Genomic DNA, 14,199 nt, shown 5'->3' with positions numbered 1-14,199 from the left:
TCAAAACATAAAAATGCATATAGAAACTAAGATATTTTCAATTTAATTTTTGAAAGTATTCCGGAAATACTGACACTTTTATATATATCTTAAATTAAAGCTAATGTTATATACTTAATTATGGAAAAAAAATTTCGTACTTTATTTTTTTTTTTCATGATAAAGCATATTACATTAGCTTTAATTTAAGATATATATAAAAGTGTCAGACCTTCCGGAACATTTTCAAAATTTAAGTTAAAAAAATTAATTTTTTGTGAAAAAGTTGTCATTTTAAATCCCCCCTTGTGGGCAGGTTAAGGGTTAAATTTATGAAAAAAATATACCAAATGAAAGGTAATGATATTATGCATCTATATAATAAAGAATTATATTGATATGTTTATTTTTGAAAATGTTATGGCACTTTTAAGTAAAAAAAATTGAAAAAATTGAGGAAATTAGCGATTTTTAAATTTGTAATTTTTTTGGAGGTATCCCCCTTTTACGGGGAACGAGGGAATTTTTTTCAATTTTTAAGGGTAATGTCTTCGACTAGATACGATTTGTGATCTTTTGACGTATCATTGAAAGAAATCGGTTCGGTGAGAGCTGAGAAAAAGTGGTAACAGAAAAAAAAAAAAAAAACACATCTTAGTAAAACCAATACCTTCTCAGCTTCGCATCGAAGCTAAAATTTAGTAAGTAAAGAAATGGGTTTCTGTTGTTCTCATTGTTTGTAACAATTTACCTGTTTCCTTACTTAATGAATACACTTTACGATAAAACATTCAAAAATTTTTCAAGGCTGAAAAATCACGTAACATAATCCAATTAAAAAAAAAAAATTTTATGTAAGTGCTTGGAAACTTAGGAAAAATTATTCACAAAAAAAGAAAATTTTTTTTATCAATCCAATAGTGTTTAAAAAATTTTTTTGAAGAAAGAAACGCTTACTACTACCACAGCCTTTGTCAACTTTAAAACTTAAATTTTAACTAGACTTGTCCATAGACATTCAAAAGGTGCTTTGAACATTTTGTTAAAATCTGTTAGTTTTTGACCTATTTATGAGATTTCTTTTTTTTAAGTCCACGTGCATAGAGTTTTATTTAGACATTGATTGTATGTGCACATAGCAATTTTCTACATATATTTTATGTTATATTATCATTAAACACCTAACATAGTATTTAAAACTTGTGTTATAATGGAAAAAGTAATAATGTAAATTTCTAGCTTTGAAGCAGATCCCCATCTAGCTGCAGCACAGCGTATTAATAACACATACTATTAAAATATTTTAATAATTAAAATAATTATTTAATATTATTATTTACTTCATAATTATAGATTAGTTATTAATTCAAATTGAAAAGGATAAACATTTTACAATTAATAAATACTTAGAACCAATAACTGTTTGAATATCTGTTATAACAATATGATTGATATTTAAATTTTTTATACTTATTAAAAATAATACATGTAAACATTTTTTCATGTTAGGAAAACATAATTGAGGGTTACAATACAAAACAATCTTTTTAATTTATTGTCAAATTTGAATTAAGCAACAATTCTGATTGTAATTTGGATGTGGCATGATTAGTATTATCTAATTGATTTTTGTTTTCTAAAGAAAAGTGATTTGAAAATAACAATTTTGTGTAAATGTACCTTTTTTAAAAAAAAATCACATATCCTAAAATTTATATTGTTGGAAATAGTATGTTGTGCATTTTAACCCCTCAACTCAGAACAGTAAATTTTTTTTTAATTACTTTTTAAATAAAATTTTGATTAAAGAACAAAATATAGTTTCATTTTTATTATTTAATATATAAACTACAAGTAAATTATTTTTTAATAAAGTTAATTGCTCAATCTAACTTTTTTTGAGCCATTAAGTTTTAATAAATTGAACTAAATACTCAAGACTAATAGAATATCTAGTAGGTAATAGCTGTAATGAATACAACTTGGTATAAATTAAGAAAAAAACCAAATTTTTATGCAAATCTGTAGATAAAGTTTAATTTTTAAAAATTAATTTTTTTTTTTTTTTGTGTCTGTTACCACTTTTCCTCAGCTCTCACTGAACCGATTTCTTTCAATGATACGTCTAAAGATCACAAATTGTATCTAGTCGAAGACTATACCTCAAAAATTGAAAAAATTTCCGTCATTCTCTGTAAATGGGGGAAATGTTCAAAAAAGTTACAAATTTAAAAATTTTTTTCAATTTTTCTTACTTTAAACTACTATAACTTTTTCAAAAATGATCAAATCAATATAACTTTTTTTTATCAATGCATGTTGTCTTTACCTATTATTTGATATATTTTTTTTTATAAATCTGACGCTTTACGTGCCCACAGAAGTAGATTCTAAATGACAACTTTTTCACAAAAAATTAACTTTTTCAACTTAAATTTTGAAAGTGTTCCAGAAAGTCCGACACTTTTATATATATCTTAAATTAAAGCTAATTTAATGTACTTTATTATGCAAAAAAAAAAAATTCGAACTTTATTTTGTCTTCACGGTGAAAATGGCTACCAAATGCTATTTTTGTGTGAAAATTCTCGATTTTATTTTTTACATTTTTAACTTTATAATGCTATAATTTATTGAAAAGTAAACACAATTTTTTTATGAGAAATAATATTTATATCCCTTTTTCATTTGACATACATCTTAATCAGGATATTAATAAGGAAATAGCAAATCATGTAGCTTTTGGAATAATCCACCAATTTTATAAAATTAAACACTATCTAAAGATTTGCATCAAAGCGTTTTTTTGATAGTGTTTTTAATCACTGTCAGATATCATTATACTTGATCCAACTATGCCACGTCACCACTGTGCCACGACCCGTCTGTGCTGGGTTTTTTTTTATTAACTTTGATGTCTGTTTTCACCATGAAAACAAAATAAAGTCCGAAATGTATTTTTTTTCATATTAAAACATATTACATAAACTTTAATTTATGATATATATGAAAGTGTTAAAATTTCCAGAACACTTTAAAAAGTTAATTTTTAGTGAAAAAGTTGTCATTTTGAATTCCCCCCTGTGAACAGGTAAAGGGTCAATTTTATAAAAAAATCTACAAAATGATAGGTAAATACCTCATGTATCTATAAAAAAAAAATGTATCAATTTTAAAATTTTTAAAAAATTTATAACAATTTTAAGTAAATTTCCACCATTTACGGGGAACGAGGGAAATTTTTTTAATTTGAGAGGGTAATGTCTTCAACTAGATACAATTTGTGATCTTTAGACGATCATTAAAAGAAATCGGTTCAGTGAGAACTCAGAAAAAGTGGTAACAGACACAAAAAAAAAACACATCATAGTAAAATTATACTTTCTCAGCTTTGCATCGAAGCTAAAATAAATTTTAATTAATAATATAAAATGAAAAAATTGTACATACCAATTGATTTTGTCCTAGAATATATTAGAACAGTGGCAAATATTGCTGCACTAAAGAATAATACAACAGCAAACAGCAACATAATTACAATAATTTTTCTGCTTGATTTATCTCTAATTCCAGATAATTCTGTAATAATTTAATATTTATTATAATTTATTTATTTTTAATTTATCAATTCAATACTAATGTTTAAATCACACTGAATACTAATCTATTTTAAATATTCATAACAGAAATATTTAAGAATTAGAATAAATTTTAAATTTATTTATTTTAATAATATAATTTTGAGAGCAAAAGCCATTAGCTTAACATTGTATTATTTTATAATATTTTTAAGGAATATTTTCTTTTCTAATATTTTTTTTCTCTTTAGCAGGTAAAAAATGTTTAGTTAGAAAAAGAAATATTAATCTAACGGCTTTTAGATAATTAAAAAACAATTTTAATGACAATTACTTTAAATTGTTATATTTAATTATTATATATTATTTATAATCAAGTATAGACCATGCCAATGGTATTTAAAAATTAAATTTTAATGTAATTCATCATCATAATTGCCACAATTTTTTAATTTTAAAATTCCCCGATTTTCCAGACATATTTTTTTTGCAGGTAGTCAACACACAAAATAATATCCTTTAAATAAACCCGTTATCCATAATGTAATTTAGTACCATGATTAATAGTGGTAGAAATACATTAGATTATATAATTATTCCTTTAAATAAAACATGAAAAATAATTAAATGCAGCAATAGAAATAGTAAAGTATTATCACAAAAATAATAAAATTTAATTTTTTTTTTTTTTTTATGTTTGATTGATTCATAATCTGATTTGTAAAATTTAATTTGTGTGGATATGTAGTAAGGGTGCATATATCTCTTATTGGTATTCATTTATAAAGCATACTCTACCCACGTTATATACCCCCTCGATGTATTAAAATACTTGTAATTGATTAATTCTACTCTGTGTAGGCCTATAATTTAAATCTAAATAATAAAATTAAGAGTAACTCATAAAAGAATATAATATATTTTTTTAATACTATTAAAAAATGTTTTTAATAAATTCAATTTTACTTATTTTAAATAAATTTTTCTTACTTTCCAACCCATAAATATTAAATGATGAGTCTGTATCATTATTTGATGCAATAGTAGAAAATTCATTCAAAAATAAATTTTGAATATAAACATCTAAAATAAAATAAATATGTTAAATTATTTACTTAAACAAATATTTAGAATATGAACTGTGGCATAATTACATTTCTTCAAGTCCATGGGAATAGTTTTTTGGGAGGCCTGTGAGACCATAAAGATAGTGTGAAGGGTTCAATAAATTTCACTGCTAGAATTTAATTAATGAGACCCTCAGAAAATTCCACCTTTACCATTATGTAGTTACGCCTTTAAATATCAAACTTGATAATTACCTAACTCGAACTTCCATATATGTGATGGCACAAGCTCAACAACATAAACGGATTTGCCATCTGGCGATACAGCCATGTCATGAGGACGATTAAATTCATTGTCAGCAGGGTGAAATCTTCCAATTAAACTAAGAGAAGATGCATTCACCACAAAACCTTCTACCAATGACTCCGATATTATATCTGAATTTCGATCATTAATGATGTAAAAAAGTCCACCTAAAAATAATTATGAACAAATTAAAGCATAAATTATTTTATTTTTTTTAATTTATAACTATTTGAAATAAATCTGGTGAAACTTAAAATTAACAATAAATTTATTAAACGTACCAGCCATTGGTGAATATGCAACACTAAAAACACGTTGAAACAATGGTGATATTATTTCAAATACATAAGTTCCATTCTCAATATTAAAACATGACACTCTACTATTTTCACGATCAGCTACACAAATCAATCCTTTATCTTCAGCTAATGTTAAAGCATGAGGTATCCATAACTGATAAGGTGGTACAGCCATTTCACCTTGATGTTAAAAAAATAATAACACTACACAAAAAGTATAAGATTCAACAAAAGTATCTTTGTCCAACCCTTTGTAGTTATTTAAAATTTAAATAAAATTTATTTTAACAAAAAATTATTGATTATCTACAATGGCCAATAATGTATATTATAAATTTTTTTTTTTTTTACAGAAGATGTAAGTACACTAGAAAAAATTTTAAAACTCAATAATATTACCTTTTGCCTATCTCAATTTTTAATTATAAGACCATAAATTAGAGCCCTTTCTGAAACACTATCACTGAAGTATTAAGTTACCATTATTTATCAACCTGTGACTTTAGTAGACCTTCCCCATTCCAACAAAATTCGACCATCAGAAGAAAATTTAATTATTCGTGAATTGCAATAACCATCAGCAACATAAAATTCTCCATTATTAGTAACAGCTACAGAAGTTGGTTTACAAAACTTATCCAATTCATTGCCAGGTTCAAAAGGAGACCCCAAAACCATTAATAAGTTTTCAGAATTATTTCCAGTACTTGGCCCAAATTTAAACACTTGGTGAAGCGCTACATCAGTGAGCCACACATTATTTTCATTATCAACAGTAATTCCATGAGGCATATAAAATCTACAAAAGAATTACAAATTCAATAAAAACATTAATTAAACTAAGATTTTTAAACAAAAAAGTACCGTTGAGCACCCCATCGATTAATAACTGAACCATTTTTAGGATTTAAGACTACTACTGTAGAACTAGTAATTGGTCCTCGTCTCTTATCACTATAAACATTGTTGTATAAGAATGTTGTTTGATCCCATTGTCGTTCAGCTCTGTGAAATATATACACTAATCCACTTTTGCTTACAGAGACTCCAGAAATTTGACCAACAGTAGGATCGATTTTATGAGGAAATGGCCAACTTGAGGATTCATGTAAATCTAAAATTATTTTTTATAAAATTACAATTATAAAATTATTTATTATCGTTAAACTTATTTAAAAAAAAAAACTATCAAAACTTAAAGAAAATAACAAGTTAAAAACAAGGCAGATAGAAAATAAAAAGTTATATAGAATGAACTACTATAGAATGCATAATCATTCTATTCAAGATGGCCTAATTCCAATCAAAATATATATATTTTTTAACAACCCAATAATTAATTTTAACTTGAAATATATACAGTAAAATCAATGTCAACATAAACCTGAAGGTAAAATAAGAAAATTTACAAAATTGATTAACTCATTATCGTAGTATAAATAAACATTTTTTTAATTAGAGCATTTATTCAGAGGCAAATTCATTGCAAATATCTTAAGTCATCATTTTTAGAAATCATATAAGAAAAATATGGTTATATTCTAAACAATTAGAATCTCCAAAAACCATTTTTGTACTTTAATTTTTAAGGAAAAAGACATACAAAATACTCTCAATTAAATCTAATTTAAGTGATTTTTTTTAAGTCACTATTTATGTCACTATTTTTGATAATATGTGATATTTTGACTAATTTAATTTTGCATTCATAATAGGTAAAGTATACTTACGGAATTGATTTGATAAATCGCCATTTAGATTCATATTTTTTGTGTAATAAATTTCATTCTAAAAAAAATTGACATATTTTAATATAACCATGTTTAATTATTTTTAAAACATATATTATATAACAATGAATAGTTTACATTCATTTTAACTTTTAATTCAATTTTTTTATATTTTATTTAAAAATATTATATAAACTATATCAAAAAGATTTAACAATGTTATAGAAATTACTCAATTTTAACATCAATGTTCAAACATTTAATTTTTCAAGAGAGTTATTTTAAAAATTAGATTAGGATATGTGTGCTTAATACCAAGTAGTTGGGATAATGACAATGGAAAAGACGATATTTTAAAAATAGATTAAAAGGTTTTAAGAATTAATCTACTTTTTAGTAATTTTTAATTAGATAAATTTAGAGAATTTTGACAATTGACATAAACATAGTTGGAAGGAGTAAGGAATGTATAAAAAAAAAATATAAAATTCATTTATGGAAATAAATCAAAGGTATAATTATAATTTAATTATATAAACAAGACAAATTTTGAAATAAACTTAATAAAACTAAAGACAGAAAAAGATCATTATTTTAATATTTATTGCAATTTTATAACATAATGAAATATCGGAACAAATGCATTTTACCACCCTATCGAGTTTTTTCATTTTTTTTTTTTTTTAAACGTGTATTTTTCAATGCTTTTTTCAAAAGTGTTTGAAAAAATTGGTTCAAAAGTTATAGCTTTTTAAAGTTGAAACGTCAAAAACTAAAAATAGCTCAAAAATTGTTTTTTTTTGTTAATTTTTGGGATTTTTTCTCATGATACTATTGTGAAACTATAATGACGTAATTATTACATAATATCCTCATTCTAAAAATCCTAAAACCAAAATTATCTTTAAAAATAAGGATTTTCCAAATTTTTTTTTCAAAACTACGCACATCAAATTTACGAAATACGAAATAAAAATAACAAGAAACTCAATTAATTCAATTTGAGCAAAAAAAAAAAAAAAACCACGATGTGGTGTTTTCCATAGAATTGTTAATTCAATAAAATAAAAGTTTTTACTGTTTATTATGTACACCAATTAACACTTGTTGTAAACAAAAAAAAAAAACCTATTACATTAGATATTGTTGATATTAGTTAAGTTGTTGAGGTATTAAAATATACTTACTAATACCTTAATGTTATAATGTTGAGTTATACAAACCCATTTAAATATAAGTTGTGGTCACCTACGCCTGCCGGCTCCGGTGACCGATTCGAGCCCCTTCGGGACTCTCATGGGATGGGGGCTCACGCCCCCAAACCCCCAGAGGATAGAAGTCAAGCCCAAACCCAACCTATTTAAACCCATTCGACTGAAATTCTCAGTGACCCAACAAGTATAAAACCTTGATGTTAAAATGGTGATATAATATTGAAAAAATAGATAAAAAAAAATTAAATTTATTTACTTCAACACTACCTTAACACGTTTAATGTACTCATAAATACTCTTAAATTTACTATTCCTCGGTAACTACATCATCGAGAATAGTTTTTATAGTTAATTAATGAAAATTATCAAAAAAAAAACAGCAGTATATAACAAAATTTGTATATGATTATTGAAATCTTTGAAAGCTCATAACTTTTAAACTAGACTTCGCCGACAAAAATTTTTTATATATTCTTAGTTGGTATGAAAAACTAAATTGATTTAAAAAAAAAAATTTGAAAAATCTCGATGGGGTGGTAAAATGCATTTAAGCCGAAATATCTTGTAAATTTAATTTCACAAACAATGACACATGTTTAGTATTATTTCCAAATTATATAAGGAAATAGATATTAAAGCAACTGAACATTCTATTTTTAAATTAATTCTAATAATAAAATTGTTAGTATCAATAGATATGTTTATTTAATAATAAATAATAATTCAATTATTGAAATGTTGTAAATTAACACTAAAAATCTACTTCCTTAGTAGGTAATTTTAATGCAAAATGTGTTAACATATGTAAGAGTAAAATTATTAAAACATAATACCAAACTTCTTTTGATTCAATAATAACAATTATTTTATTTACTTGATCAAATACTGGATCGGTAAGGCCCATACGACACTTAAAATAAAATATGAACAGCAAAATCATAATATTCATAGTTCTTGTGTCTGTAGAGTGCTTACTCCATTGAATGAGAATATATTTATCCAAACATTATTTGGTGTGCATTCAAAATCTAGTCACAAAATATGAAGTTTTCTTAGAATATCATAAAAATTATACAACTATTATGTAAGTTAATCATGACAAAAATAATTGAGAATTTAAAAAATTCAATAAAATCAACAAGTCCATGACAAATCTCTTCCCTCCTTTGTTATCATTGTGGAAATGTAATAATGAAATAACTGTATGTAGGAGGCTTCGTTTCAACAGTTTATCTCGAAAGATCAATAAATATTTATTTACTACGCTATCTAGTATCAAAATATAAAGTTTTTTTTTATTGTATTATGTGATGTACAGATAGCGTGAGAAAATTAAAATAATTTTTATAACTTTTAATAAAATTAGTAATTTGATTTTGACTAAATCAAATTATGTAGAGTATGAATGAACATAGAAATTTATGATTTGAAAACATCATATTATTGAGTTGCCTTAAAATCCGCCTTGTTTTAAAGATTACACTTTACTTTATTACTAGAGCCCAAAATTATATGTATTTACACATATTGTTTGAGCCACTTAAAATAACTCCAAATTAATGCAACTTTGTCGCAGGTTAATATAGTAGTGTAAAAATATTTTTTAAGTAAAGTCTACCCCCCTCCTTTTAGTGGGTAGACCTCCCTAATTTCCTCCCAAAATTATAACTTGTTTTCATTGAAAAACAAAACATCAGATATATTTTAATTCCACGCAACAGAAAATTCGAAAAACTTGGAAATTTAAAGAATGAAAACATTTTACAATTTGTCAGTGTGACCTAATTAAGATTTAGTGAAGCCAAATTTATCATACGGAATTTTAAATGAAAGTTTTAATTTATATCAGGAATTGATGAGAATCATCGACAGATAACGTCGTAATATCGCATTAAATAATGTTGGTGTCCACAGACGCCCCCGAAATTTCAACATAAACCAGTGATGTTATCGCAAACGATTTTCAGGTGGCTATATGCACTTGAACGTCGCTTGCGATACACTGGACACTTTTTCAATGCATCAAGACACACTCTCATGATCGTACACACCAGTCCTTAAGATTCCTTACACTTTATTTGATATCTGATACAATGTACAAATTCCGGTCTGAAATATTAATCGTGTTACTAGTTGCGCGAAAAATGCCTGGTGCGAAATTTTAATCTTACAAATTGTAGCAATTTGTATTTTTTGTTATTTTCAAGAAAAGATAAAACATAATAGTAAAAATTATTTTCGACCTTAAGAATTAGCCGGCCCTAAAAAATTGCCACTTTAAGCAATGGTTTATTGTGTCTGCTGGAAATCCGGCACCGGTTGTACAATATATTGTCCCAGTCCGAGTTCAAAATATAATCCGTCCCTCGAGGAAGATGTTTTGAATAGTTGTTTAAAGATATTTGTTTTTTATTCTACTAATTTCTGCCAATAAATTAAAAAAGCGTGAGATTTTATTTCAATTTTTTATTCCTTTGAGTCTAATACTTTACAACCAACAGTGAAAAATTACATTGTTCAATGATTTATCGGCCACAGCAAAATAATAGTATTTCGGTGGCAACGCCACGTTGTTTTTCCTTAGAGCATGCAACTTACAAACACAAAGAAAATAACACCCATCCCTACTAAGCTAACGTTATCTTAAGTCTCTATAGGCGGCGTCATATGCATATCAACTTGGTATGGGTCGTTAAAACAACGTATTCCCGGATTTAGTATGAGATTTAGATTGATCCGGGCTGTCGGTAATTTATTTAGGTGTCTCGTTTTCCATTTATTACACGGCACATTCTTTTCTTCTTTCACTTTAGTCCTATCACATACACACACACACACATTCACCTATCTGCTAAGTTATCCATAGGCAACTTACATTGAAAATATCGCCAAGTCTTCTTAAACTTCTTTCCCTTTCCGGTTCCTCCTATAAGCGGCTAACGTTGACATTTAATAATAAAAATAAATTGCTCGGCAAAACTAAAATTTGCACTTTATTGGACAACTTGAATCCACCCGAATGATGTGGATAAACAACAACCGGATATTATAATGTATAACTCTTACCTCAACTATGTTCTACATTGTTTTAAACGATGTACTCCACTAAATATATACTTAAAATTTAATTTTTGAAATAATTAAACTGTCCGAATAAATTAAATAAAGTACGATAACCTTCCATGCTGTCTTAAATGGTAGATTTTTACTTTTTAATTTAATAAAAATTTACTTCCTCCGAGTATATACGTTTATAGGTAAATTGTATTAACTTTGGGAAATCGTACTTGATAGAATTTAATTTTTACTGTAATCAACATTAATCAATATTTCGAGATTTTTCATAAATTGCGTTAATAATGTACAGTATTTGATTATCTCAAGAAAATTTCTCACATTAAATTCAAAAAATAAATGTATTTCTAATAAAACAAAGTTTAAGACTTACAATTGTTATACGCTGTTAAAATGTATTCATATAACGAGAAAAATAACAACTGAAATTATGAAGAATGAAAACACTATTTAGACATAAGCAAACAAAATTCAAGTTTCACAGATATTTCAGAGAGTAAATAGATTTTGTTCATTACTTTTCAATTGAAAAATAGGCAACACACGACACTAGTGTTCGGTTAACAACACTAACAGATTATACCCTAAAAGCATCGTAGTGATACCTCCCGCTGACCTTTAATGGAATTATACTCGAATATTTCGTTTCATTTATCAGTAAGTCTGTGTCACTCTTAAAAGCCACTCATGAGAGTGTATAAGCTACGGAGTACAATATGTATTTTTATGTCATTTCTTGAGGGCCACAATTTTACAATACGAAGATGTATTGGATTATTAACTTATATACATTGCTATAGTGTAAGTTTTTAAATAATTAGCTTGAAATATTGTCTGCAATAAGAATCAAATCTAGTGTATATAATCTTAGCCAATCTGTTGCAATTTTTAATCCACTTTAGATTCTGATGATAATAATATTGTCATATAAATATTATATTTTTATTAAAATGTCTAAAATTTATTTCGCCCAATCCGTTCAACAATATCATATCTAAAACGCTCGATTTTCCACGACGGCGATTTACAAAATTAAAATAAATTAATATATATATATAGTAAAAATAAATAATTCAATCTAATTCAAGCAGTTAAATATTGATTTTTGGGCAAAATGATTTTGCTGAGATATACTTCACTTTTAGTGCATTCTAATAAGATGAATAATTCAAAAACTTTATACATTGATATATAACGTTGTTGAAAGGATTGAGCTATTTATTTTAATTAAATAACTAAAATTTAAAATATCTGCTAACAATACACATCCGATAAAATAACCAACAAACTAGGTTTAATTTAGTTAAATTTGAAAACTGAAACTGGTTAGAGGTCGAACTTCTCATTAAAATTATAAAAATACTCATCGTAAATCAAGTCGATTGGATTAAAATCAATCGATGCGCATTCACACCAAAAAATATTGATAGATACTTAAAAAATACTTTATTTTTTTCACTGTTTTGTGCGTTGAACGTTTTGATTTCAGTTAATAAAACCGTAGTGAGTAATTTATGGCTGGTATTACCTGCCAATTGTGTACGAACAATTTTTTTCAGGGAATTGATAGCTTAAAAAAATCCACCCCTCTGTTTTATCAAGTCTGGTTGATAGTAATAATATTTTAGATAATGGCAAATTATACATTATTTAATTTATAAGGTTAATTAATTAATTTAATTAAACGTATAAAAAAAGGCCATCAAAAATGAAATATAGTAGCTGATTAAAGACGATGTCAAAATCTTCTGACACACTACATAAATACGTCACATATTTACATGTTACCTCATCAAATTAAAAATAAACAATATTATGAATAATATGTTATATAATTTATAATTTTTAAATAATAAACAATAGTAAAATTACACATTTTAATTAATTATACAATTATCATCCACAAAATATTTACATATTTATTAAATTTTTTACATAAAATAATATTTTTGGGAAAAAATAGGTAAACAATAACAAAAAATGTCAATAAATTATAAAATTATAAAAACAATAGAGCCGGGACCCAGCATAGATGGAATCGGGCGTAGTAATCGCTAATAAAGATTGAAATTTGACAGTAATTAAAACATAAAACAGTATAAAACAATTCCATGCAATTTTGTTAAAGACTAAAAAAAAAAACTAAACATTTTTCACTTTGGTTGTCTGCTACTTGAAGAGGAAAAGTTGTTTGGATATTTTTTTCTGTTTTATCTTATAAAAGTATTATATTATGGAACATTATCAAAATTTGGAGAAATATAAAAAGATCTGTATGTATTTAAAAAGAATTGACCACGTGTGGCTAATATTATTTAAAATAAAAATGTACGTATAATATTAATTAAAAAAATATTTAACTCAAAAAGCCACAATAATTACTAAAAAATTGCGTATACGTATTTCGGGAACAATGTTACAATCAACACTGTTGATTCAACAGCGATAAACACATCACGTACAATTAAATGTATATTGCTACGTTCAATCAGTTTTCGTACTTAAAATTTTGATTAAATTTTTGTAAAATTAATATCAGTAAAAATTTTATTGTGTTATTGATAAAAATTCCATTGTAAATGATTAAAAAATTATAACAAAAAGAAAAATATTCACCAATTTTAACGGAAATTTGGAAATTTTTTACTTAAACTGCCAATTTTACTCATGAAACAAAAAATTTATTTAAAAAATGTTCTTATAGTACATTCAAAATCTTTCGTTTTATTTATTTTTCAATAATGTAGACGTTCCATTTTCTGCATACATTTCGGAGCAGTTGGTCAATGATTCCCAAAAATTTAGATTTCAGGTACTTATTTTAATTTTAGAGTACAGCATTTAAATTTAACTTGACATTAATAAAAGAGCGCAATTTTTTAAAACATAGTAAAGAATTCTGTTTAAACATAATTTATTTGATAACAAAACACAATCACAATCTGTAATT

General features: G+C 25.3%; 1 protein-coding gene across 3 annotated transcripts in view; it reads right to left on the bottom strand.

Moving 5' to 3' along the window:
* LOC126893595 (peptidyl-alpha-hydroxyglycine alpha-amidating lyase 1-like) overlaps positions 1–14,199 on the bottom strand; it is a 68,501-nt gene that overhangs the window by 8,661 nt on the left and 45,641 nt on the right. For 2 of the 3 annotated variants that reach the window (XM_050663955.1, XM_050663954.1), the window contains exons 1-8: positions 9,049–9,372; positions 6,961–7,018; positions 6,095–6,344; positions 5,725–6,029; positions 5,213–5,410; positions 4,880–5,098; positions 4,548–4,640; positions 3,430–3,558 (exon numbers count right to left, since the gene is read on the bottom strand). In XM_050663955.1, coding sequence (XP_050519912.1) covers positions 3,430–3,558; positions 4,548–4,640; positions 4,880–5,098; positions 5,213–5,410; positions 5,725–6,029; positions 6,095–6,344; positions 6,961–7,018; positions 9,049–9,123 — 1,327 coding nt within the window. In that variant the 5' untranslated portion in view covers positions 9,124–9,372. Of the gene's footprint in view, positions 1–3,429; positions 3,559–4,547; positions 4,641–4,879; positions 5,099–5,212; positions 5,411–5,724; positions 6,030–6,094; positions 6,345–6,960; positions 7,019–9,048; positions 9,373–14,199 lie in introns of those variants that run through there. The other variant, XM_050663956.1, reaches the window with a different exon arrangement.

This window comes from Daktulosphaira vitifoliae, unplaced genomic scaffold (genome assembly GCF_025091365.1).
Source record: "Daktulosphaira vitifoliae isolate Bord-2020 unplaced genomic scaffold, ASM2509136v1 Scaffold_1, whole genome shotgun sequence".
Taxonomy (NCBI): Eukaryota; Metazoa; Arthropoda; class Insecta; order Hemiptera; family Phylloxeridae; genus Daktulosphaira; species Daktulosphaira vitifoliae.
This window is presented reverse-complemented; position numbering and strand designations above follow the sequence as displayed.